At 40.4% G+C, this 25,433-nt stretch overlaps 1 protein-coding gene across 1 annotated transcript in view; it reads right to left on the reverse strand.

The window, feature by feature from the left end:
* The window catches only part of PARP1 (poly(ADP-ribose) polymerase 1), a 161,093-nt gene that overhangs the window by 68,387 nt on the left and 67,273 nt on the right, over positions 1–25,433 (reverse strand). Inside the window, exons 8-11 of the mRNA XM_053712623.1 lie at positions 23,372–23,513; positions 21,789–21,929; positions 11,030–11,272; positions 4,675–4,743 (exon numbers count right to left, since the gene is read on the reverse strand). Of these exons, the coding sequence (XP_053568598.1) occupies positions 4,675–4,743; positions 11,030–11,272; positions 21,789–21,929; positions 23,372–23,513 (595 nt within the window). The remainder of the gene's footprint in view (positions 1–4,674; positions 4,744–11,029; positions 11,273–21,788; positions 21,930–23,371; positions 23,514–25,433) is intronic.

Here is a 25,433-nt window from a genome sequence, read left to right on the forward strand (position 1 = left end):
CAGTTCCAGAATATTGATTGGAAGTAGAGACTCCACCTGAGTCCAAACACCCTGAGCCTTCAGGGAATCCCAGACTGCACCCCAGCACAGAAGACTGGCGTCCGTTGTCACTATCACCCATGAGGGTCTGCGGAAACATGTCCCCTGGGACAGAAGATCCGGCGACAACCACCAAAAGAGTCTCTGGTCTCTTGATCCAGATTTATCTGAGGAGATAAGTTTGCATAGTCCCCATTCCACTGTGTGAGCATGCACAGCTGCAGTGGTCTGAGATGAAAGCGAGCAAACTGAATTATATCCATTGCCGCTACCATTAATCCAATGACTTCCATGCACTGAGCCACTGATGGCCGATGAATGGACTGAAGTGCTCGGCAAGTATTCAGAATCTTTGTCTTTCTGACCTCTGTCATAAATATTTTCATGTCTACCGAGTCTATAAGAGTCCCCAAGAAGGGAACCCTTGTCCGTGGAACAAATGAACTCTTTTCTATGTTCACTTTCCAACCGTGAGATCTCAGGAAAGACAATACTATGTCCGTGTGAGATTTTGTCAATTGATAAGTCGACGCCTGAATCAGAATATCGTCCAGATAAGGCGCTACTGCAATGCCCCGCGGTCTGAGAACTGCTAAAAGAGACCCTAGAACCTTTGTGAAGATTCTGGGTGCCGTGGCCAACCAGAAGGGAAGAGCCACGAACTGAAAATGTTTGTCTAGGAAGGCAAACCTTAGGAACTGATGATGATCCTTGTGAATAGGGATATGAAGGTATGCATCCTTCAAGTCCACGGTAGTCATATATTGATCCTCTTGGATCATCAGTAAAATTGTTCGGATAGTCTCCATCTTGAACGATGGGACTCTGAGAAACTTGTTTAGACACTTGAGATCTAAAATGGGTCTGTAAGTTCCCTCTTTTTTGGGAACCACGAAAAGATTTGAGTAAAACCCCTCTCCCTGTTCCAGTTTTGGAACGGGACGAATTACTCCCATGGTAGAGAGGTCTTTTACACAGCGTAAGAACTCCTCTCTTTTTATCTGGTCTACAGACAGACAATCCCGTGGGTCACGATTTCCAATGCCCAGGGGTCCTGAACATCTCTTGCAAAAGCCTGGGCAAAGAAAGAAAGTCTGCCCCCTACTAGATCCGGTCCCGGATCGGGGGCCGCCCCTTCATGCTGTCTTTGTGGCAGAAGCAGGCTTCTTGGATTGTTTACCTTTATTCCAAGCCTGGTTGGGTCTCCAGACGGACTTGGACTGACCAAAATTCCCTTCCTGCTTTGTGGAGGAAGAGGAAGCAGAGGGTACTCCTTTAAAATTTCGAAAAGAACGAAAATTATTTTGTTTACCCCTCATCTTAACAGACTTATCCTGAGGTAGGGCATGGCCTTTACCTCCAGTAATGTCAGAAATGATTTCCTTCAACTCAGGCCTGAATAGGGTTTTACCCTTGAAAGGAATAGCTAAGAGCTTAGATTTTGATGACACATCAGCAGACCACGATTTTAGCCAGAAAAAAACCCTGCGTTTTTCGCCGCCAATTTAGCAATTTGAAAGGCGGCATCTGTAATAAAAGAATTAGCTAGCTTGAGAGCCTTAATTCTATCCAAAATGTCCTCTAAAGGGGTCTCAAGCTTCAGAGACTCTTCTAGAGCATCAAACCAAAAAGCTGCTGCAGTAGTAACTGGAACAATGCAAGCTGTCGGTTGTAAGAGAAAACCCTGATGAATAAATAATTTCTTTAGAAGACCCTCTAACTTCTTATCCATAGGGTCTTTGAAAGCACAACAGTCCTCAATAGGTATAGTTGTACGCTTAGCCAGGGTAGAAATAACTCCCTCCACCTTAGGGACCGACTGCCAAGAGTCCCGAATGGTGTCTGATATGGGATACATTTTCTTAAAATTAGGAGGGGGAGAGAACGGTATACCCGGTCTGTCCCATTCCTTTTTTATAATTTCCGAAATTCTTTTAGGAACCGGAAAGACATCAGTGTAAGTAGGAACCTCTAGATATTTGTCCATTTTACACAATTTTTCTGGTGGTATCACAATAGTGTCACAATCATCCAGAGTCGCTAAAACCTCCCTTAGTAACAGGCGGAGGTGTTCCAGCTTAAATTTAAAAGACATGACGTCCGAATCTGTCTGAGGTAACATATTTCCTGAGTCTGAAAGTTCTCCCTCAGACAGCAATTCCCTGACCCCCAACTCAGAGCCCTGTGAGGGTGCATCAGAGGATTCAGTATGCACATTAATACTTGACCTACTGCGTTTACCCTGTAATACTGGTAATTTAGATAATACCTCTGTAAGGGTAGTTGACATAACTGCAGCCATATCCTGCAGAGTGAAAGAATTAGACGCACATGAGGTACTTGGCGTCGCTTGTGTGGGCGTTAAAGGTTGTGACACTTGGGGAGAATTGGATGGCATATCCTGATTCTCTTCAGACTGAGAATCATCCTTAGGCACACTTTCATTACCTAAAATATGCTCCTTACATTGTAAGACCCTTTCAGTACAAGAGCTACACAAAGTAAGGGAAGGTTCCACAATGGCTTCTAAACACAGAGCAATTAGTATCCTCAATGTCAGACATGTTGAACAGACTAGTAATAACCACAATAGTCGTAGAACACTTTGTTTATTGATTTCCACAATTCTATGAAAAATGTGTACTGCGCCTTTAAGAAATAAAAAAGCGCACAATTTTTCCAAAACTGCCTAAAACGTTATATAACGTTTCACAATTAAATATACTTATTCAATTTGGCCAAAAATTATTGCACCCTATGAGCAAAGGGTGAATTTAGCCTCTAAAAGACATTTTTATAGCAAAAAATATACTTTAAGTGAAAAAATGACCCTTGCACCCCAGGGTACTGCAAAATGACTCGACAACGATCCGGTGAACAGAACACATGTTTAGGCCCCACCGGAGCTAATGCCTGCTGCCTTCTCAGTCGGAGTAAACTGCGCGTCTGAGCGCGCGAAATAGGCCCGCCCATCATGGACGGCGTCCTAAGAGTCTGATTAACCGCATGGGAAGCGGTTTAGAACAAGCCATGTGGTCCCCTTATAAACTTTTAAATAAAGCTTGCAGCCCTACTGACTTTCACATGTAAAAAACATCTAAAATGTCCAGCTGCCTCTCCCAGTGTCAAGCCCCATACAGTGTTAATATTGCTTCCATATGTCCCAGCAATATAAATAAACATAGGCTTTTCAGTAACACCCTTAGTGCCTAGGTCTAACTGCTTACCCCTTCCCTTGCAGGGAAAAAAATGTCAGCCAGTTCTGATATAACAAGTCTCCTCATAATAAAAAGACTGAACATACCTCAATGCTGCTTGTAGCATGATACCGTTCCCCACACTGAAGATTTCTCTTGCACTACCTTCAGAAGCTCTGTGGGAACCAACATGGATCTTAGTTACATCTGCTAAGATCATCAACCTCAGGGCAGAAATCTTCTTCAAATCTCCCTGAGGAAAATAGTACTCACTGGTACCATTTAAAATAAAAAAAACTTCTTGATTGAAGAATCTAAAACTAACACCTCACTTTACCTCTTCCTATTACTAACACAGGCAAAGAGAATGACTGGGGGTGGAGGGAAGGGAGGAGCTATATATACAGCTCTGCTGTGGTGCTCTTTGCCACTTCCTGTTAGCAGGAGGTTAATATCCCACAAGTAAGGATGAAATCCATGGACTCGTATCTTGTAGAAGAAAGTAGGATTTTTTTGTTTCAGCACCTGAGTAGTGCTTGCTGATTGGTGGCTACATTTAGCCGCCAATCAGCAAGTGCTACCCAGGTGCTGAACAAAAAATGGACTGGCTCCTAAGCTTTCATTCCTGCTTTTCAAATAAAGATACCAAGAGAACAAATAAAAAATGATAATAGGAGAAAATTATAAAGTTGCTTAAAATTGCATGCTCTATCTGAAACATGAAAAGAAAAAAATGTGGGTTTCATATCCTTTTAAGCATGAAAACATATACAGCTATATTAGATCCACAGCGCTTTATATTTTTATTCTCACATAGAACGTTGATTACTTTAAAAAAGTGAAAAAAAAAAAGTAGACTGTGCCAAAGTGCCAGTGAAAAAGTACTTTACATCAACGCTATATTTTATAGATGAAATTGAAATAGTGCTAAGGAGGAAGCCAGACAGATACCCAGTGATAAACAAAGGCAGAAAAACAAGCACAGTCACTAGAGCGTGCAACACCTGCACATAAAGCGCACAAATAACCGATAATAAAATATCATGCTGGCCTATCACCTCTGCTACCCGTGTATGTGCTTACTTGTCAGGTTGTGTTGTGCGATTGGCAAGTGTGATAAATATGTTTGAACAAATCCTTCTCATAGACAGAACAGTTGCACATACAGAAGCTCTATAGTTTAGGAGAACATTTCCTGTTGAGGATATTAAGTTACATTATATACTTTACTATATCTGGTGAAGCCTTTGATTTTGGATCATTTGCACAATTAATGGAGAAAACCCCCCCAAAAAAACAGAAATGAATAAATACAAATATAAAATTCTTATTCAGAGTTTGAAAGAAGCAGGTCAGCTACCCAAAGGTTATCAGTCGTTAAAATCATGGAGGAACATCGGCAATAACAGTAAAAAGTCACTGCTCAGATAGGACTTACCAGAGTCTGGGTCAATTGCTGCTCCCCCTTTAACCATTAACTTCATTTTCTTCTCAGCCTTGCTGCTTGCTAAAAACAAACACAACATGGTGATTTTTACCAATCAGATGAATATATTGGTTTAACATGGTTTTAAAAAGCAACTTGGCATCCTTTGGTAAATAGGCAGCAATGCACTACTGGGAGCTAGATGAATGTATTGGGTGAGCCAATAACATGAGGCTTATGTGTGCAGCCACCCTTTAGCAGCCCCTGGGCCTGATTTGTATGCTTTTTCAACAAAAGAAAAAAGAGAAAAGAAATTAAAGAATAGCAGTAAATGTAAAAGTTGTTTAAAAACATAATTTATGCTTACCTGATAAATTCCTTTCTTCTGAAGTGTGATCAGTCCACGGGTCATCATTACTTGTGGGATATTAACTGCTCCCCTACAGGAAGTGCAAGAGGATTCACCCAGCAGAGTTGCTATATAGCTCCTCCCCTCTACGTCACCTCCAGTCATTCGACCAAGGACCAACGAGAAAGGAGAAGCCAAGGGTGTAGTGGTGACTGGAGTATAATTTAAAAAATATTTACCTGCCTTAAAAAACAGGGCGGGCCGTGGACTGATCACACTACAGAAGAAAGGAATTTATCAGGTAAGCATAAATTATGTTTTCTTCTGTTAAGTGTGATCAGTCCACGGGTCATCATTACTTGTGGGATACCAATACCAAAGCAAAAGTACACGGATGACGGGAGGGATAGGCAGGCTCTTTATACAGAAGGAACCACTGCCTGAAGAACCTTTCTCCCAAAAATAGCCTCCGAGGAAGCAAAAGTGTCAAATTTGTAAAATTTGGAAAAAGTATGAAGCGAAGACCAAGTTGCAGCCTTGCAAATCTGTTCAACAGAGGCCTCATTCTTAAAGGCCCAAGTGGAAGCCACAGCTCTAGTGGAATGAGCTGTAATTCTTTCAGGAGGCTGCTGTCCAGCAGTCTCATAAGCTAAACGAATTATGCTACGAAGCCAAAAAGAGAGAGAGGTAGCAGAAGCTTTTTGACCTCTCCTCTGACCAGAGTAAACGACAAACAGGGAAGACGTTTGTCGAAGATCTTTAGTTGCCTGTAAATAAAATTTAAGGGCACGAACTACATCCAGATTGTGCAAAAGACGTTCCTTCCTCGAAGAAGGATTTGGGCACAAGGATGGAACAACAATCTCCTGATTGATATTCCTGTTAGTGACTACCTTAGGTAAGAACCCAGGCTTAGTACGCAGAACTACCTTATCCGAGTGAAAAATCAAATAAGGAGAATCACAATGTAAGGCTGATAACTCAGAGACTCTTCGAGCCGAGGAAATAGCCATTAAAAATAGAACTTTCCAAGATAACAACTTTATATCAATGGAATGAAGGGGTTCAAACGGAACACCCTGTAAAACGTTAAGAACAAGGTTTAAACTCCATGGTGGAGCCACAGCTTTAAACACAGGTTTAATCCTGGCCAAAGCCTGACAAAAAGCCTGAACGTCTGGAACTTCTGACAGACGCTTGTGTAACAGAATGGACAGAGCTGAGATCTGTCCCTTTAAGGAACTAGCGGATAACCCCTTTTCTAAACCTTCTTGTAGAAAAGACAATATCCTAGGAATCCTAACCTTACTCCAAGAGTAACCTTTGGATTCGCACCAATATAGGTATTTACGCCATATTTTATGGTAAATCTTTCTGGTAACAGGCTTCCTAGCCTGTATTAAGGTATCAATAACTGACTCAGAAAAACCACGCTTTGATAAGATCAAGCGTTCAATTTCCAAGCAGTCAGCTTCAGAGAAGTTAGATTTTGATGTTTGAAAGGACCCTGAATCAGAAGGTCCTGTTTCAGAGGTAACGACCAAGGTGGACAGAATGACATGTCCACCAGATCTGTATACCAAGTCCTGCGTGGCCATGCAGGCGCTATTAGAATCACTGATGCTTTCTCCTGTTTGATTCTGGCAATCAATCGAGGAAGCATCGGGAAAGGTGGAAACACATGAGCCATCCTGAAGGTCCATGGTGCTGTCAAGGCATCTATCAGGACCGCTCCCGGATCCCTGGATCTGGACACGTAGCGCGGAAGCTTGGCATTCTGTCGAGACGCCATGAGATCTATCTCTGGTTTGCCCCAACGTCGAAGTATTTGGGCAAAGACCTCTGGATGAAGTTCCCACTCCCCCGGATGAAAAGTCTGACGACTTAAGAAATCCGCCTCCCAGTTCTCCACTCCCGGGATGTGGATTGCAGACAGGTGGCAAGAGTGAGACTCTGCCCAGCGAATTATCTTCAATACTTCCATCATTGCTAGGGAGCTTCTTGTCCCTCCCTGATGGTTGATATAAGCTACAGTCGTGATGTTGTCCGACTGGAACCTGATGAACCCCCGAGTTGCTAACTGGGGCCAAGCCAGAAGAGCATTGAGGACTGCTCTCAATTCCAGAATGTTTATTGGAAGAAGACTCTCCTCCTGATTCCATAGTCCCTGAGCCTTCAGAGAATTCCAGACAGCGCCCCAACCTAGTAGGCTGGCGTCTGTTGTTACAATTGACCAGTCTGGCCTGCTGAATGGCATTCCCCTGGACAGATGTGGCCGATAAAGCCACCATAGAAGAGAATTTCTGGTCTCTTGAATGGAATGAAGGACACGGCATGCACTTTGAAGTTTTGTTAACCTGTCCTCTGTCAGGTAAATCTTCATTTCTACAGAATCTATCAGAGTCCCCAGGAAGGGAACTCTTGTGAGTGGAAAGAGAGAACTTTTCTCTTCGTTCACTTTCCATCCATGCGACCTTAGAAATGCCAGTACTATCTCTGTATGAGATTTGGCAGTTTGAAAGCTTGAAGCTTGTATCAGTATGTCGTCTAAGTACGGAGCTACTGAAATTCCTCGCAGTCTTAGTACCGCCAGAAGAGTGCCCAGAACCTTTGTGAAGATTCTTGGAGCCGTAGCCAGTCCGAATGGAAGAGCTACAAACTGGTAATGCCTGTCTAAAAAGGCAAACCTTAGATACCGGTAATGACTTCTGTGAATCGGTATGTGAAGGTAAGCATCCTTTAAATCCACTGTGGTCAAGTACTGACCCTCTTGGATCATGGGCAAAATTGTTCGAATAGTTTCCATCTTGAACGATGGAACTCTTAGGAATTTGTTTAGGATCTTTAAATCCAAGATTGGCCTGAAGGTTCCCTCTTTTTTGGGAACTACAAACAGATTTGAGTAAAACCCTTGTCCTTGTTCCAACCGCGGAACTGGATGGATCACTCCCATTAATAAAAGATCTTGTACGCAGCGTAGAAACGCTTCCTTCTTTGTTAGGTTTGTTGACAACCTTGACAGATGAAATCTCCCTCTTGGGGGAGAGGATTTGAAGTCCAGAAGGTATCCCTGAGATATGATCTCTAACGCCCAGGGATCCTGAACATCTCTTGCCCAAGCCTGGGCGAAGAGGGAAAGTCTGCCCCCCACTAGATCCGGTCCCGGATCGGGGGCCCTCAATTCATGCTGTCTTAGGGGCAGCAGCAGGTTTTCTGGCCTGTTTGCCCCTGTTCCAGGACTGGTTAGGTTTCCAGCCTTGTCTGTAGCGAGCAACAGCTCCTTCCTGTTTTGGTGCAGAGGAAGTTGATGCTGCTCCTGCTTTGAAATTACGAAAGGAACGAAAATTGGACTGTCTAGCCTTGGCTTTGGCCTTGTCCTGAGGCAGGGCATGACCTTTACCTCCTGTAATGTCATCAATAATCTCTTTCAAGCCGGGCCCGAATAAGGTCTGCCCTTTGAAAGGAATATTAAGCAATTTAGATTTAGACGTAACATCAGCTGACCAGGATTTTAGCCACAGAGCTCTGCGTGCCTGAATGGCGAATCCTGAATTTTTAGCCGCAAGTTTAGTTAAATGTACTACGGCATCTGAAATAAATGAATTAGCTAACTTAAGGAATTTAAGTTTGTGTGTGATGTCATCTAGTGTGGATGATTGAAGTGTCTCTTCCAGAGACTCAAACCAAAATGCTGCTGCAGCCGTGACAGGCGCAATACATGCAAGAGGTTGCAATATAAACCCTTGTTGAACAAACATTTTCTTAAGGTAACCCTCTAATTTTTTATCCATTGGATCTGAAAAAGCACAGCTATCCTCCACTGGGATAGTGGTACGCTTAGCTAAAGTAGAAACTGCTCCCTCCACCTTAGGGACCATTTGCCATAAGTCCCGTGTGGCGGCGTCTATTGGAAACATTTTTCTGAATATAGGAGGGGGTGAGAAAGGCACACCGGGTCTATCCCACTCCTTAGTAACAATGTCAGTAAGTCTCTTAGGTATAGGAAAAACGTCAGTACTCGTCGGTACCGCAAAATATTTATCCAACCTACACATTTTTTCTGGGATTGCAACTGTGTTACAATCATTCAGAGCCGCTAATACCTCCCCTAGTAACACACGGAGGTTCTCAAGCTTAAATTTAAAATTTGAAATGTCTGAGTCCAGTTTATTTGGATCAGAACCGTCACCCACAGAATGAAGCTCTCCGTCTTCATGTTCTGCAAACTGTGACGCAGTATCAGACATGGCCCTTGCATTATCAGCGCACTCTGTTCTCATCCCAGAGTGATCACGTTTACCTCTTAGTTCTGGTAGTTTAGCCAAAACTTCAGTCATAACAGTAGCCATATCTTGTAATGTGATTTGTAATGGCCGCCCAGATGCACTCGGCGCTACAATATCACGCACCTCCTGAGCGGGAGATGCAGGTACTGACACGTGAGGCGAGTTAGTCGGCATAACTCTCCCCTCGTTGTTTGGTGAAATATGTTCAATTTGTACAGATTGACTATTTTTTAAGTAGCATCAATACATTTAGTACATAAATTTCTATTGGGCTCCACTTTGGCATTAACACATATAGCACAGAGATATTCCTCTGAATCAGACATGTTTAACACACTAGCAAATAAACAGCAACTTGGAAATACTTTTCAAAGTAATTTACAAATAATATGAAAACGAACTGTGCCTTTAAGAAGCACAGAAAAATATTATAACAGATAAAATAATTAAGTTATAGCATCAATCTTTGTCAGAATATACAGTTTTAGCAAAGGATTGTTCCCCTCAGCAAATGATAACTAACCCAGGCAGCAGAAAAAAAATACACAAATAAACGTTTTTTATATCACAGTCAATACAATCAGCACAGCTCTGCTGTATGATTACTTCCCTCAAAAAAGACTCTTTAGATCCCTGAACTCTGTAGAGATGAACCGGATCATGCAGGAAGAAAATGAACCTCTGACTGAGTTTTTCTGATGCATAGTGAAAGCACCAAAATGGCCCCTCCCCCACACACATAACAGTGAGAGAGATCAGTGAACTGCTCTAATTTAAATCAAAACTATTGCCAAGTGGAAAAAAAGTGCCCAAAACATTTTTTCACCCAGTACCTCAGAGAAAAAAACGTTTTTACATGCCAGCAAAAAAACATTTTACCTCAATAATTAATTGTCATTTAAAACCTATTGCAAGTCCCTGCAAAATAGGTTAAGTCTATGTATACAGTTTAAAAGCCAGAGAAGTACCATTTCCCAGAAAACTGAAGTGTAAAATATACATACATGACAGCCTGATATCAGCTACATCTACTGCATTCAAGGCTGAGTTTACATTATAACGGTATGGCAGGATTTTCTCATCAATTCCATGTCAGAAAATAATAAACTGCTACATACCTCTTTGCAGATTAATCTGCCTGCTGTCCCCTGATCTGAAGTTTACCTCACTCCTCAGATGGCCGAGAAACAGCAATATGATCTTAACTACTCCGGCTAAAATCATAGAAAAACTCAGGTAGATTCTTCTTCAAATTCTACCAGAGAAGGAATAACACACTCCGGTGCTATTATAAAATAACAAACTTTTGATTGAAGATATAAAAACTAAATATATCACCATAGTCCTCTCACACATCCTATCTAGTCGTTGGGTGCAAGAGAATGACTGGGGGTGACGTAGAGGGGAGGAGCTATATAGCAACTCTGCTGGGTGAATCCTCTTGCACTTCCTGTAGGGGAGCAGTTAATATCCCACAAGTAATGATGACCCGTGGACTGATCACACTTAACAGAAGAAATCCCGTGCTCTGTCTGGATCATGAAAGAAAAAAATGTGGTTTCCTGTCCCTTAAAAAGGGACATGAAAATCAGAGCCTCTTATTCTAATGCAAATTCAATGATCTTATTACTTAATTACAAAGTATCCTTGTTGTAGCCCTCTGTGACAGAGTAAAAGAGTGGCCAGAAAAGAGTTAGTGTTAGACAAAGTGATTATTTATTGCCGGTCATACCCTGCTCTTGTTTCACTTTTCCGGTGCTCTTCCCTGCAGGGGTCCCAGTGGATTTCTGCTTTGGTGCAGCCTCTTTCACCACCTCCTCCTTTATTTCTGCTCCCCAAGAGGAGATCCCATGCTGTGACAGTAAGTCCTGAAGGCTCTTCCCAGACTGCAATTCACTCAGGAAACCATCGTTCACTACCCGGACATTGGCAACTTTTATTTCTTCCATTTTTTTACTCATCTTCTCTATTTCCTCTGTTTTTAGACAAGGAGCAGACATTATAAAAAGGTAACGGTTGTGTGGTGTTAAAGGGACATTAAATACTTTGAGATGGTAATATAAAATTCTAAATCTTATGTATGAAAAAAACCTCTGCAATATACTTTCATTATTTATTTTGTCCCCTTTTCCTATAATTCCATTCTGAAATTTTGAGCTTTCCAGTTCCTGTTAGAAATGGAAGTGCAGAACACTGATATTCCACACAGCCATTGGCTGCACCCTCTAGTGACCTATTCATAACCGTTCCCAATTGACCACAGCAGAGAAGGTAACCTAAGTTACACCATGGCAGCTCACATTGTTTTATAAACACTAAAACTTTACACTTATTTTGTCAATATTTAAACAGCTAATGAAACTTTAAAAAATACATCCACATATTATTCACAGACTAATGTTTTCTTTGAATGCATAATTCTAACTAGCATTTATTTAGTGTTTCTTTCTAATGACACAGTGAGTCCACGGATCATCTCTAATTACTATTGGAATATCACTCCTGGCCAGCAGGAGGCGGCAAAGAGCACCACAGCAAAGCTGTTAAATATCACCTCCCTTCCCTCCGACCCAAGTCATTCTCATTGCCTACGTTAAGAGCAAGGAGGTGGTAAAGTTTAGGTGTCTGGAAGAAGATTCTTCAATCAAGATTTTATTTTTTAGCAGTGCAAGTTTGTTCTGCTTTTTCCTGGGGTTTAGCCGTAGCCCATGCCAGTCTCTTCAGTAGAGCAGTGGTGGCTTTTAAGCAATTGGGAACTTGTGGGGTATAATCCTAACTGCGCCTCCCAAATAGTTATTGCTGCCCTAACCTGAAAGCCTGAGTGAGATCACTCAGTCTTTTCCTTTTTCCACAGGTCCATGTGAGGGAGGATGCCTCTCAAACCTAGTGAGCTGCCCTGCTGCCAGGCAGATTACATAGAGGTGTGTGCTAATTTTATTTTTCTAGAGAGTATACAGAAAAATATTGGCACTTTTACAGTTAATTCTGTTGGGACATCAGACTCATTTATCCTATTGTGAAATCATAGGACAATGGGAGGCAGTTTGTGAAGGCACTGGGGACGAGAGGAACAGGGACTATAAACTTAGTTTGTTTTTATTATTCCAGTCAGGGTGGTTATGTTTGTTGTTACTCCTGGCGGCTTTACTTTCAGAGTGAAGAATAAATGCCGGCCGGGAGGTTCAGGTTGTGACGCCCATGATGGATGTGTGCTTCCTAGTTGCGGTTCCGCTTTTCTGTATTAGCGGTCTCCAGATACCGAGTGGAGCAGCTCAGTCTGAGTTGAGTCCGGATATCTCTCTAACATATTATCTCCAGCGGTCAGCAGAATAGGTAGGCACCTCAGCAGGGCTGGCTGAGGTGTAGAGGCTGTCTGGGGTGCTCTAAGACCAACGTTTATTTTTTGCAATATAAAAAAAAAATTGTCGTTTAAAATTTAAAAGGGACAGTAACTTTTTTGTAACATAATTTAAAAGACAAAAGTATTTTTTTTTTAATTTGTTTAATTCTTGGGTAAAGATGGACCAAGAGGCCCTGAAGAATGTTACTTGTTCTATATGTTTTGATGCTAATGTGGAACCACCAATCCCTTTCTGTTCCTTATGTATTGAGAGAACATTGAATTACAGGGATAGACTTTTTGATTCTGAGCCAGCATTTTCTAAGGCGGATGCTGTTCAGGGGTCTCCTGAAAATGTACAAGATATGCCGCAGCTTTCTCCTCAAAATGTCCCAAACCGGTTGGAGTTTCGTTGCAAGACATCGATACCCTTATGTCTTCTGCAGTAACTGATGCACTGTCTGCCTTTCCCATGCTGCAGGGAAAGCGCAAGAGGAAATCTAAGGATTCAGTGAGTAAGGTTTCTAACACAGTCGTGGCTATTCCGAATGTTCCTTCCCAAAAATCTGAGGAGGAAGATACTTCGGTGGCATCTGAGGGGGAATGCCTTCTTCTGATGCTGAAGTGGTATCATTCAGATTTAAGCTGGAACACCTCCGTTTGTTACTCAAGTTGGTTTTGGCTACATTGGACGACTCCGACACTACTGTCGTAGTCAATCCTAAGAAATCTAGTAAACTAAACAAGTATTTTGATTTACCTTCCATGGTGGAGGTTTTCCAGAGATTATTGCTAGGGAATGGGAGAGACCTGGTATCCCTTTTTTTCCATCCCCAATTTTTAAGAAGATGTTTCCTATTGCCGACTATATCAAAGAGTCTTGGCAGACGGTGGAAGGGGCAATTTCCACTTTGGCTAAGAGAACTACTATTCCCATAGAGGATAGCTGTTCCTTTAATGATCCTATGGATAAGAAGTTGGAGGGGTTGCTTAAAAAGATGTATGTACACCAGGGTTTACAATGGCAACCTGTGGTGTGTATTGCTACCGTCACCAGCGCAACGGCATACTGGTTTGATGCATTCCCTGATTCTAGTCAGACAGACACTGCCCTTGAAGAGATCCAGGATAGGATCAAGACCCTTAAGTTGGCCAATTCTTTTATTACGGATGCTTCCCTACAGGTTATTAAGCTGGGAGCAAAGATTTCTGGTTTTGCAGTACTGGCCCGCAAAGCCTTATGGTTGAAATCCTGGTCTGCAGATGTTTAGTCTAAGTCTAAGCTTTTGGCGATTCCCTACAAGGGTAAGACCCTGTTTGGGCCGGGCTTGGCTGAAATTTTTTCCTCCCTCCGGATAAGAGGAATAAGCAGAAGGGACGTCAAAGTAACTTTCGTTCCTTTCAAAACTTCAAAGTTAAGCCTTCCTCTCCCTCTGCCAAGCAAGATCAGTCCAAACCTTCCTGGAGGACCAATCAGTCTTGGAACAAGGGGAAGCAATCTAAGAAGCCCATTAATAACTCAAAGTCTGCATGAAGGGTCTGCCCCCTATTAGGGACCGGATCTTGTGGGGGGCAGACTTTCATTCTTCGCTCAGGCCTGGGTTCAGGATGTTACGGATCCCTGGGCGGTGGACATCGTATCCCAGGGATACAAACTAGAGTTCAAGACCTTTCCTCCAGGGGGCAGGTTTCTGCTCTCAAGATTATCTGTAGACCAGATAAAAACGGGAGGCATTCTTACACTGTGTCCAAGACCTTTCCGACCTGGGAGTGATAGTTCCTGTTCCAATGCAGGAACAGGGTCTGGGATTTTACTCCAATCTGTTCGTAGTTCCTAAAAAAAGAGGGAACTTTCAGACCAATTTTAGACCTCAAAAGTCTAAACAAGTTCCTCACAGTACCGTCCTTCAAGATGGAAACTATTCCATTCTTCCCTTGGTTCAAGAGGGTCAATTCATGACAACCGTAGATTTAAAGATTTAAAGGATGCGCACTTGCATGTTCCCATCCACAGGGATCATCACAAGTTTCTGAGGTTCGCATTTCTAGACAAACACTTCTAGTTTGTGGCTCTTCCTTCGGCCTTGCCACAGCTCCCAGAAGTTTTTCAAAGGTCCTGGGATCCCTGTTGGCAGTGCCACGGTTGCGGTGCATTGCAGTGTCGCCTTATCTAGACTACATTCTGGTTCAGGCGCCATCCTTTCAACAAGTGAACTCCTACACGGAGATGTTATCCTTTCTGCGTTCTCATGGATGGAAGGTAAAGTTTGGGAAAGAGTTCCTTAATTCCCGCTACAAGGGTAGTGTTCTTGGGAACCATAATAGATTCCCTAACAATGAAAATATTTCTGACAGAGGTCAGAAAATCAAAGATCTTCGACTCAATTTATGGAGGAGGTGATCGGTCTGATGGTAGCTGCCATGGACATCATTCAGTTTGCCCGTTTCCACCTCAGACCTCTGCAGTTATGCAACCTCAGGCAATGAAACTGGGATTATGCGGATCTGTCTCCGCGATTACATCTGGATCAGGTGATAAGAGATTTTCTTCCTTGGTGGTTGTCTAAGGAACATCTCTCCCAGGGAACCTGCTTTCGCATGGTTGATTGTGACAATAGACGCCAGCCTGCTGGGATAGGGAGGTCAGGTTCCAGTCAGACAACATAACTTCAGTGGCTTACATCAACTATCAGGGAGGAACTTGGAGTTCCTTGGCCATGACAGAGGTAGCCAAGATTATTCAGTTGGCGGAGACCCACAACTGCTGTCTATCTGCAATCCACATTCTAGGAGTGGACAATTGGGAAGCGGATTTTCTGAGCAAACAGACCTTTCACCCGGGGGAGTGGCAACTTCACCTGGAGGTGTTTTCCAACTTGATTCTCAAATGGGGACAGCCGGAGCTGGATCTCATGGCATCTCAACAGAATATATGCACACAGAAAAAAAGTCCAAGCACCAAAGGTTAATCTTTTACTCTCTACCTGCGGTCTGGGATAACCCCTCAGCACTTGCAAACAAAACTTGACTTGATCATCGGTAATGTAGATGCTTTCACATCAAAGATAGAATGTCACAATATTTCTGCACAAGCAGACAGTCATTCGATATGGTAAGTCTTACCCGCTCTATATGGAACGGTCGCTGTATTCTGAGTCCCGCTTGTGTGTCGGTCCACAGGAGCCTCTCTCTGGATTCCGGTTTGTATACCTCCGATGAAAATAGGCTTTTACTAGCCCGGCTCCCTTCTCGATCACTCCAGCAACGGTTTTGACTGCTGCAGCTTTTTTCTTCTCCTTCGGTCGGTCGATTGCTTCTTGTGTCCCAGTGCGTTATGGGGTATCCCACTCTCACCCAGGGTCTGACGGTTATTCTTGTAATACCTGTGCTCACTCGTTATTCCCCAATTGGTTCAAATAGAGTGTGCAGTGATCAAACGATCCAAATGAGGAGCACCAGGCAGGTTTCAATAAAATAAAACGTAACTTTTATTGAACTCCTCAGCTTACATTAAAACTTTGTTAACTCGAACAACATGTAGACAGATAGCACAGCATTCTCTTGCTTATGCGTTTCGGCGACAGCCGTAATCATAGCTTTAAAACATGACATACATTGTACACTTTTAAAAATTTCTGGTTTTGGTTATTTTGATCAACACACAAAAGAATTTCTTCTAGTAGAATACCCAGCAATACCACATTTTAATCTATTACCTAAAATACACAAGAGTATAGATAACATGACAGGTAGACCCATTATTAGTGGGATAGGTTCATTAAATGAACACCTGTCACAATGGTTAGATGGGATTTTACAACCTATAGTGTCCAGACTAAGTAGCTATTTACGTGATACCAAACAACTGCTGAAAGAATTAGAAAAGATCAAATGGGATCAGAAATATAGTTGGCTCACTATAGATGTACAAGCACTATACTCATCAATTCCACACAATATGGGTTTAAAAGCTATAGATTTCTTTGTTAGCAGAAAAACAAATGTTTTTGTAACTACATCTCTGAAGTAACCAAGTATCTTCTAACACACAACTATTTTACTTTCGAGGGGGTCTTTTACTTTCAGAGATGTGGGACAGCTATGGGGGCTAAATTTGCCCCCTCCTATGCCAACCTGTTCATGGGTTAGTGGGAGCTGTCCCACATCTATTAATATCAGGACCCCCTTCGAGAAAAGATAGTGTATTACAGACGCTTTATAGATGATCTCATATGTATATGGGAAGGTAATGCAGATAGTGCCAAAGAATTTGTAACAATTTTGAACAATAATGATGTGGGCATAAAATTTACCTCCGAATGGGCAAGAAATGAGATTCACTATTTGGATGTACAGCTTAGAGGTACAGTGGAAGAACAGATAGAAACAGAGGTATATGTAAAATCAATTGCTGGCAATACCTTGCTGCATGCAAAGAGCAACCATCCGAAAAGAGTGTTTAGCTCAGTAGCTAAAGGACAGTTCACTAGGTTAAAAAGAAATTATAGCACAGATCCCTTATTTGAGAAACATGCCCAGATTCTAACAAACAAACTGAAAGACAGAGGTTGTTACTCTAACAGTTTAATAAATAACACCAAGGATTTAGTGTCAAAAACTAACAGAAGTGACTTACTCAAAGTGAAAAAGAAGGACTCTATTAAAGATGAAAGAGTTACTTTTGTCACTCAGTACAGCAACCAGTATCACAAAATCTGTAATATTATACAAAAACATCTACCTATGCTACAAGCAGACGACAAATTAACCAATATAGTGAAACAAGGTTGCAGATTTTCTTTTAAGAAAGGGAAATCTATAGGAAACTAAATAGCAACAACACGTTTGAAAGGAAAAGAGGCTCACAAAAGTTCATGGCTCACTTACAAAGGCACATTCCATTGTAGTAACTACACTTGCAAGGCATGTGCATTTTTACAATCAGGAAACCAATTCAGATGTTGAGTCACTGGAAAAATATTCAATCATGAAAAATGTTTAAATTGTAGAGAAAGCAATGTGGTTTATTTACTTACATGTATACTTTGTGACCTACAATATGTTGGGCTCACGACAAGAGAAGTACGTGAAAGAATATAAATAATGGTACATTAACAACACCTTTGGTACAACATTTTAAAATTAAGCATCACAGTGACCCAATTTCATTAAAGGATTACTTTCTGTTATAATTTTTAAGCTAAACAACTAATATATTAAAGTTAATAAACATTAATTAAAACCTACTGACCTATATTTTCTCCAAAACGAAGTTTCATAACGTTATAAAAGTTATATCTTTTATTCCCTGATGTCACGTTATCCTGCCCGCTATTTTCAGCACTGCATGTTCAAAATACTTAAACCAATGAAATTGTGTTTAAAGCGCCATTTTGAAACCTAGGTATTGTAAACGGATTGGTACAGAGCAAAGGATACCCACGGAGTGGGTTTGGAAAACTATTAAATTTGCAGACAAGATTTCTGATATACGGTAGAGATATGTTAATGAAATGCTATTGATAAAAAGCGTATTTGGGGTAGTTAGTTAGTAACAGGCATAGAAAATATTTACTTACAGTGGCCCTTTAAAATGGACAATCATATAAAAACCAAGGAGAGGGAATTGGAATAAAGGAAATAACCTAGCATTGAGAGAGGTATTCTGGATACATAAACTAAGAACCAGAATACCTCTAGGTTTAAATTCGGAATATGACCTAATAAATTTTTGACAGAAATAGTTGAATACTAAAATTACTAAATTAAAATGTATTTTTACTACACATGTAATATAAAGGAAGTGATAATAGAACTTAGACTGAAATACTTTGGACAAAGAGATTCATTTTGAAACTAATAAAATAATTAGGTTAATATACAAAAAAATTATGGACTATTAGTATTTTTAGTTTAAAGGAAAAATTACCTAATAGCCACAAGAGGTAAACACAAATGTAAAATATACAATAAATTAAACAGAGTAATTGTAAAATGTGTTCTAATATTGTGATGGAAGATAGAACTAGTAATGCACATAAAGAACTTTGATATAAAAGGATAGAGAAATTCCTATTTCAGCGAAATATTTAACCAATAGTGATATAACAAAAGGCACTAAATTGACACATAAATAGAATTATGATTAGATAAATAAGAACGCAGTGCATATACTTGAAAGAGCAGGATTATCTCGCTATGTGTTTAACATATTTATGTATTAGCGTTATCTGTATATTACATTAATTACCATATTAGAATGCATATAGAGTTAAATTAGTACGAGCATACAGTGACTCAATTCATAAATTGAAAAATTGTAGCAACAACATTTGTAGTTTTGGCGCATAGCCTAATATTTTTGACAAATCGGATGTAATGTTTCTATGGCTAAGTAGGACAAGACTACACCTCACAGTCTATTTGATATGATTATACAGGGAGAGTTTATATACTCAAGATAGATTGAATGGCTCGTAACAGATTCTGTCTAAAGCACAACATTGTGTATATTATAAACGGCAAAATAACCATTGTGCCGCAAATGTTGTTACTAATTAATGAAACAATGTGTAACAATTCCTAAAGAACAAGTATCATACTATTTTTTTTTTTTATATTATCATCTGTCAATACAGCACCTCTAGGGTTAAAATCACACCTGTTCTTGGCACTGAAGAGTAGTTCCCAGACTAGAACAAAACACCCAATCAGAGAGTCAGCAGTTCAGTTTTAATTATCCAATCGGATAGCGGTGAGTATTTTAAAAGTGTACAATGTATGTCCTGTTCTCAAGCTATGATTAAGGCTGTCGCTGAAACGCGTAAGCAAGAGAATGCTGTGCTACCTCAACAGAATGCCAAGCTCTCGAGGTATGGGTCGAGGGATCCTCAGGCTCTACTGATAGATGCTCTGGCAGTTCCTTGGAATTTCAGTCTAGCATACCTATTTCCTCCGCTCACTCTGCTTCCACGGGCTATTGCTTGAATCAAGCAGGAGAAGGCGTCAGTGATCCTCATTGCACCGGCGTGGCCTTGCAGGATCTGGTATGCAGACCTAGTGGAGATATCTTCTCTTCCACCTTGTAGACTTCCACTATGGAAGGACCTTCTACTTCAAGGGCCCTTCATCCTAATCTCATTTCTTTGAAGCCGACTGCTTGGAGATTCAACGCTTAATTTTATCTAAGCGCAGTTTTCGGAGTCGGATATTGAGACCTTGTTTCAGGCTCGTAAGCCTGTAACTAGGAAGATTTACCATAAGATATGGCGTAAATATCTGTATTGGTGTGAATCCAGAAGCTACTCTTGGAGTAGAGTTCGGATTCCTAGAATTTCGTCCTTTCTCCAAGAAGGTCTGGAGAAAGGCTTATCTGCAAGTACTTAGAAGGGTCAAATATCTGCCTTGTCTATTTTGTTGCATAAACGTCTGGCTGATGTACCAGACATGCAATCTTTCTGTCACGCCTTGGTCAGAATCAGGCCTGTGTTCAAACCTGTTACTCCTCCCTGGAGTCTTAACCTTGTTCTTAAAGTTCTTCAGCAGGCTCCGTTTGAGCCTATGCATTCCTTAGATATTAAGATGTTATCTTGGAAAGTTTTGTTTCTTGTTGCAATTTCTTCTGCTCGTAGAGTCTGAGCTCTCAGCGTTGCAGTGTGAATCCCTTTACCTTATTTTTCATTCAGATAAGGTAGTTCTAAAGTGGTTTCGGATAGGAACATTAATCAAGAAATCGCTGTTCCTTCTTTGTGTCCTAACCCTTCTTCTCACAAAGAGCGTTTGCTGCACAACCTAGATGTGGTGCGTGAGTTGAAATACTATTTACAGGTGACTAAGGATTTCCTATATTACATATAGGATTTTTCTATACTTGAGAGTCTGAGCTTGTTTTACCCACTGAGGACACCTGGGATACCGGTACTCATGCTGGGCAAGTGAGCTGGGACATTGCAAACTTCCAGCCCCCTTTACTTGGCACAACTGGGTGCTGCTCCGTCTGTGAGTATCCATTTTTTATCATCTTACATTGATTTGTATCTACTGTATCACACTAGGAGGCGCCCTTGTTCTTGTGATTGTTTTTCACAGCAAAAGTTTGTCCGGATTGAGTATCTTGACAAGGAGCCGACTCCCACAGGGGTGTGGTCCATTTGGAAAACCTCATCTGTCCAAATTGGAAATCAGGATACAACTCCTAAGGACCGACTGTTATGGGGATTTATCCATGAACTGACCATAGCTAAGATAGAGGACTTTTTGTTCTTTGTTTACGTTGGTCAATTTATTTCTGGGCTCTATTGGGTCTTTATACAAGTATATAAGTGTTGTTATAGAATTTTGCATATCAGAATATTTTTTATGTTTATCTGTTTTTATTTTGCGCCCCCTAGAGTTGACACAAAGAACTGTGCTCTAACTGAATAGGAGGAGATTAAGGACAGCTGGACAGCAGCCTCCTGAGAGGATCACGGCTCATTCCACGAGGGCTGTTTCCTCTTCCTGGGCATTCAAAAACGAAGCTTCTGTGGAACAGATTTGCAAGGCTGCAACTTGGTCCTCTCTACACACTTTTTCAAAATTCTATAAATTTGATACTTTTGCCTCGGCTGAAGCTTCTTTTGGGAGAAAGGTTCTTCAAGCAGTGGTGCCTTCTGTTTAGGTACACTGTCTTTTCCCTCCCTTATCATCTGTGTCCTCTAGCTTGGGTATTGATTCCCAATAGTAATTAGAGATGATCCGTGGACTCACTGTGTCATTAGAAAGAAAACAAAATGTATTCTTACCTGATAAATGTATTTATTTCTTGACACAGTGAGTTCACGGCTCGCCCTGTTTATTTAGACAGGTTTTTGTGTTGTAAACCTCAGGCACCTCTGCACTTTGTGTTAATTCCTTTCTCTCTTTTTCCTTCGGTCCAATGACTGGGGTTGAAGGGAAGGGAGGTGATATTTAACAGCTTTGCTGTGGTGCTCTTTGCCTTCTCCTGCTGGCCAGGAGTGATATTCCCAATAGTAATTAGAGATGATCTTTGGACTCACCGTGTCAAGAAAGAAAGAAATTTATCAAGTAAGCATAAATTTAGTGTTTTATTTCCCTTTAAGAAAACCACTTAATATATATAAAATAAAAATGTATATATATTACAACTTACTCTGAGTGCTAATGCAAAGTGTGGCCTTATTTACAGATCCGGTGGTTTTTCCACCCATTTCTTCAATTAAAGTCTTAATTTCATCCTTGTTCTTGGACAGCTTTCCAAGTGTCAAAACTTTGATATTGGTCAATGGTTTTCCTAAGAATAGGGGAAAATATATATACAAGTCATAGCACTTACAGATAAAATGAATCACGTTTTCTGACATGGCAGCACTTGCCAAAAAAAATTGTTTCTTTCATATATTATTATTTTTTTTTTTAACAAAAAGTAGCCCTCTTGCATTATGGCAGACAACGTTGGATACAAATGTGTTCTACTGTCCTACACAGCAGTTGCTTAGATCAGTACAGGAACTTATTTTAGATGGTCCTAATTAGCCACAACAAAGGAAGTAAGATTAACCCACTCAATAGGCTTTTCAAAGGGTGGGTTTTTGGCAGCAAAGCCATTAAACTTTACTAACAAAATGGACAATTTAAATGTTTCTAAAACATCTTTGTATGCAGAGCTTCTTTTGCAATACAGTGATTAAAAAGGTACAGTAAACATTGTGACCTTTTTTTATCATTAATGTGCTGTATGTGTACCATTACCAAGGCGAGTCAGACACTTCCCTGTTTTAAATCCCCTTTTTATTCTTTTCCACAAAGCAGTCTTCGGTTCCCTCTACTTAGAGCGCTCATCCGCCACTACAATTTTTTTTTCAAAACAGCGTCACAGGGTGGATGGCCAATCACAACCCTCTTGATCACATTGTTCACTGTACCATGCCGTCAGGGTTGCATAAAGCGGGAGTGCGATGCAGTAAAGTAAATGACACAATTGAGAAGGTTGTGATTTACCAACAACCCTGTGACACTGTTTTGAAAAAAACAAACAAAAAAACTCCAGCTGCAGGTTGGTGTGATCTAAGCAGATGGAATGGAGGTCTGCTTTGGGGTAAAGAATGTAGTGAAGAGGGGCTTTAAAACAAGTCGCCGTCACCCCCTAGTAATTGTGCACCTACTGCACAATAATGATTAAAAAATAATAATAATAAAAATACAGAAATCACTTTACTGTCCCTTTAAGTGCAAAATTATTACAGGGACCCCCAAAACCTTCTGGATCAGAGGAATGCAAGGTAGAAAGCAGAAATAAACCCACTGCACTGATATTACTAAAACTTGTGAACATGGTTATAATTTATAGTCCTTTTGAACTTATTAAAGGAACACTAAATGCAGAATTACATAATTAACAAGGGGATAATTAAAAGACAATGCAATAACACCTACACTGAATTTCAAATAAGCAGTAGATTTTTTTTGTACCATGTGACAGATCAGCCAATCACAAACTAGTATACTGTATGTATACCTTATGAGTTTGTGCACATGCTCAGTATGAGCTTGTTCCCCAGCAAGTATGAATATAAAATGACTGTGCAAAATTTGATAATAGAAGTAAATTGACAAGTGTCTTCAAACTGCATTCTCTATCTGAATCATAAAAGTTTATTTTGACTTGAGTGTCCCTTTAATGTACATTTTTATGCTACTACTTTGCAGCGCTTGTAGAATACCCTCCTGGCTTACCAGCTGGCGCAGGCTCTTCCACTGCAGGGGCAGACTTGGCAGTGACCGGGGGACTCACAGGTGCAGGGGCAGCTGATGGAGGCAAGGCCCGGTCCTGCCTTTTAAATTTGAATTTCTTCAGATAGGGGACCTCATGGAACTCCTGATTGAGAGAGAGAGAGAGAGAGAGAGAGAGAGAGAGAAAAAAAAAAACACACAGGATTTAAGATAGCAGATAATTAAATCATAACTTTTGTTTCCTCCAAACACACAAGGCCCATACTTGAATTGAAAAGAGCTAGGAGAGTGTCCTAAAATTCTGGAAATATTTTTATTGCATTGCAAGCGGTAAAAAGCAATGAGGTCAGTTCCAACACAGAGAAATTAAACCATCCTATGGGATATCAGAAAACCTATCATCAACACAGAAATGGAACAAATAGCTCTTGGGACTTAATTAAGGACCTGTTCCTTAATCAGTTTAACATAACCAGCCCAGCTTAAAAACAATAGAAGTCCTTATACCTCTGAGGTATCAGTCTGCATAAACATCAAACTGCATCTCTATATATCCATTTAGAGAAAATTACAAGGATCTTAAAACATTTTATGGTATCAGTGACAAATTCATGCTTGTTCTTATTTTTTTGTCTATAGAATGTTGACTGTATTACTGGATGAGATATAATCATCCACAAGTCGCAGATGAGAAAAAAAAAAGTATTTTTCCTCCCTATCTATAACATTGAATGAACTAGTAACTTTTCTCACCAGTTATATTTTCAACCAGTGATAGAATATATACATACATATATATATATATAATGTAAGTCAATGGGAAGTGAGGGAGTTAGGTTCCAGGCCCCTCTCAAAATTGACATAAGTATCATAATACATTATATTTAAAGCTTTGAAATGAATACTATACATGCTAAACAGCATTATAATCGGTATAAGATAATCACACAACACAGCATGTATGATCAAACATTTTTTTTAAATTGAATTTTTCTGCAAACAAAGCAGTAAGGTCTCTGCATTGACAACAGTAGCATAAAACTATGATAGGTAATATGGGGTCTGCAGCTCCTCTATGCATTCCAGTATGGACTGATTTATAGGCACCCTGACCTCCTAGTCTTCAAGCAGCTGGGCAGGCAGATGAAAGGGAAGTTTCAAGGCTGCTACTTCAAAGCTGGTCAGCTCAGATTGTGTCTCCGCACTAATATATAAAAGCAAACTAATGACACAAATGTGTGGCATCAAATTATGTAAGTTATTTAATGAAAGAATAACATGAAGAAAGTCCCTGAATCCGATACATAATCAGACATAGATGCATACAAAACAAACATAAAGCACAAAATATACTGGGCGTCCCCAGTTAGCAAAAATATTCAGAGTCAGTCTAGACTGTGTTGAGATATGTAAGCTTATAAGCTAAAGCTGTAGCAAAGTTGTATAAATATATATATATATATACACACACACACACACATAACACACACATATATATATGTGCGTACATATCCATATCATCTGTTGCACCCTGGGCACTTGAGATTGGATTTCTGGAGTGCTTGTCTACTTTGAACTTTTTTTTTATATATATATATGTGTGTGTGTGTCACTGATAATTGTTTCAGTAAACAAGTTTGTAGATATACAGCCTAAGGAAAGAATTTTAAAATGCATGCCTATATGTTAAACAAGCTTTCAACACACAGAATTGGCAGTGATTTATAAAATGTGGGCAAGATTAGACCTGTAATCCTTAATACATATAAGTATTATTTTTATAAAACATAGATCCATACGTGCCAGCATGTTAGAAGTCAGTGTTGGTAGTATACAGTCACATCGATCATATCACACACTTGCTGTGCACTTATGCCAATGATTTCATATAAAGTGGCTTTGTTGCTGTGTTTTCCCAGAAGCCAGAGCTAAGGTGCCAGTATCAAGAAGCATGAAAAATCCCAAAAATATTTCCCCCCATTTATTTAAAAAAAAAAAATTAAATTTAATTATGTCATTTTTTTTTAACCACTTAACTCCCATGTGGTCGTCATCTGAGGGAGGT

The sequence above is a fragment of the Bombina bombina genome, chromosome 4 (assembly GCF_027579735.1).
Source record: "Bombina bombina isolate aBomBom1 chromosome 4, aBomBom1.pri, whole genome shotgun sequence".
Taxonomy (NCBI): Eukaryota; Metazoa; Chordata; class Amphibia; order Anura; family Bombinatoridae; genus Bombina; species Bombina bombina.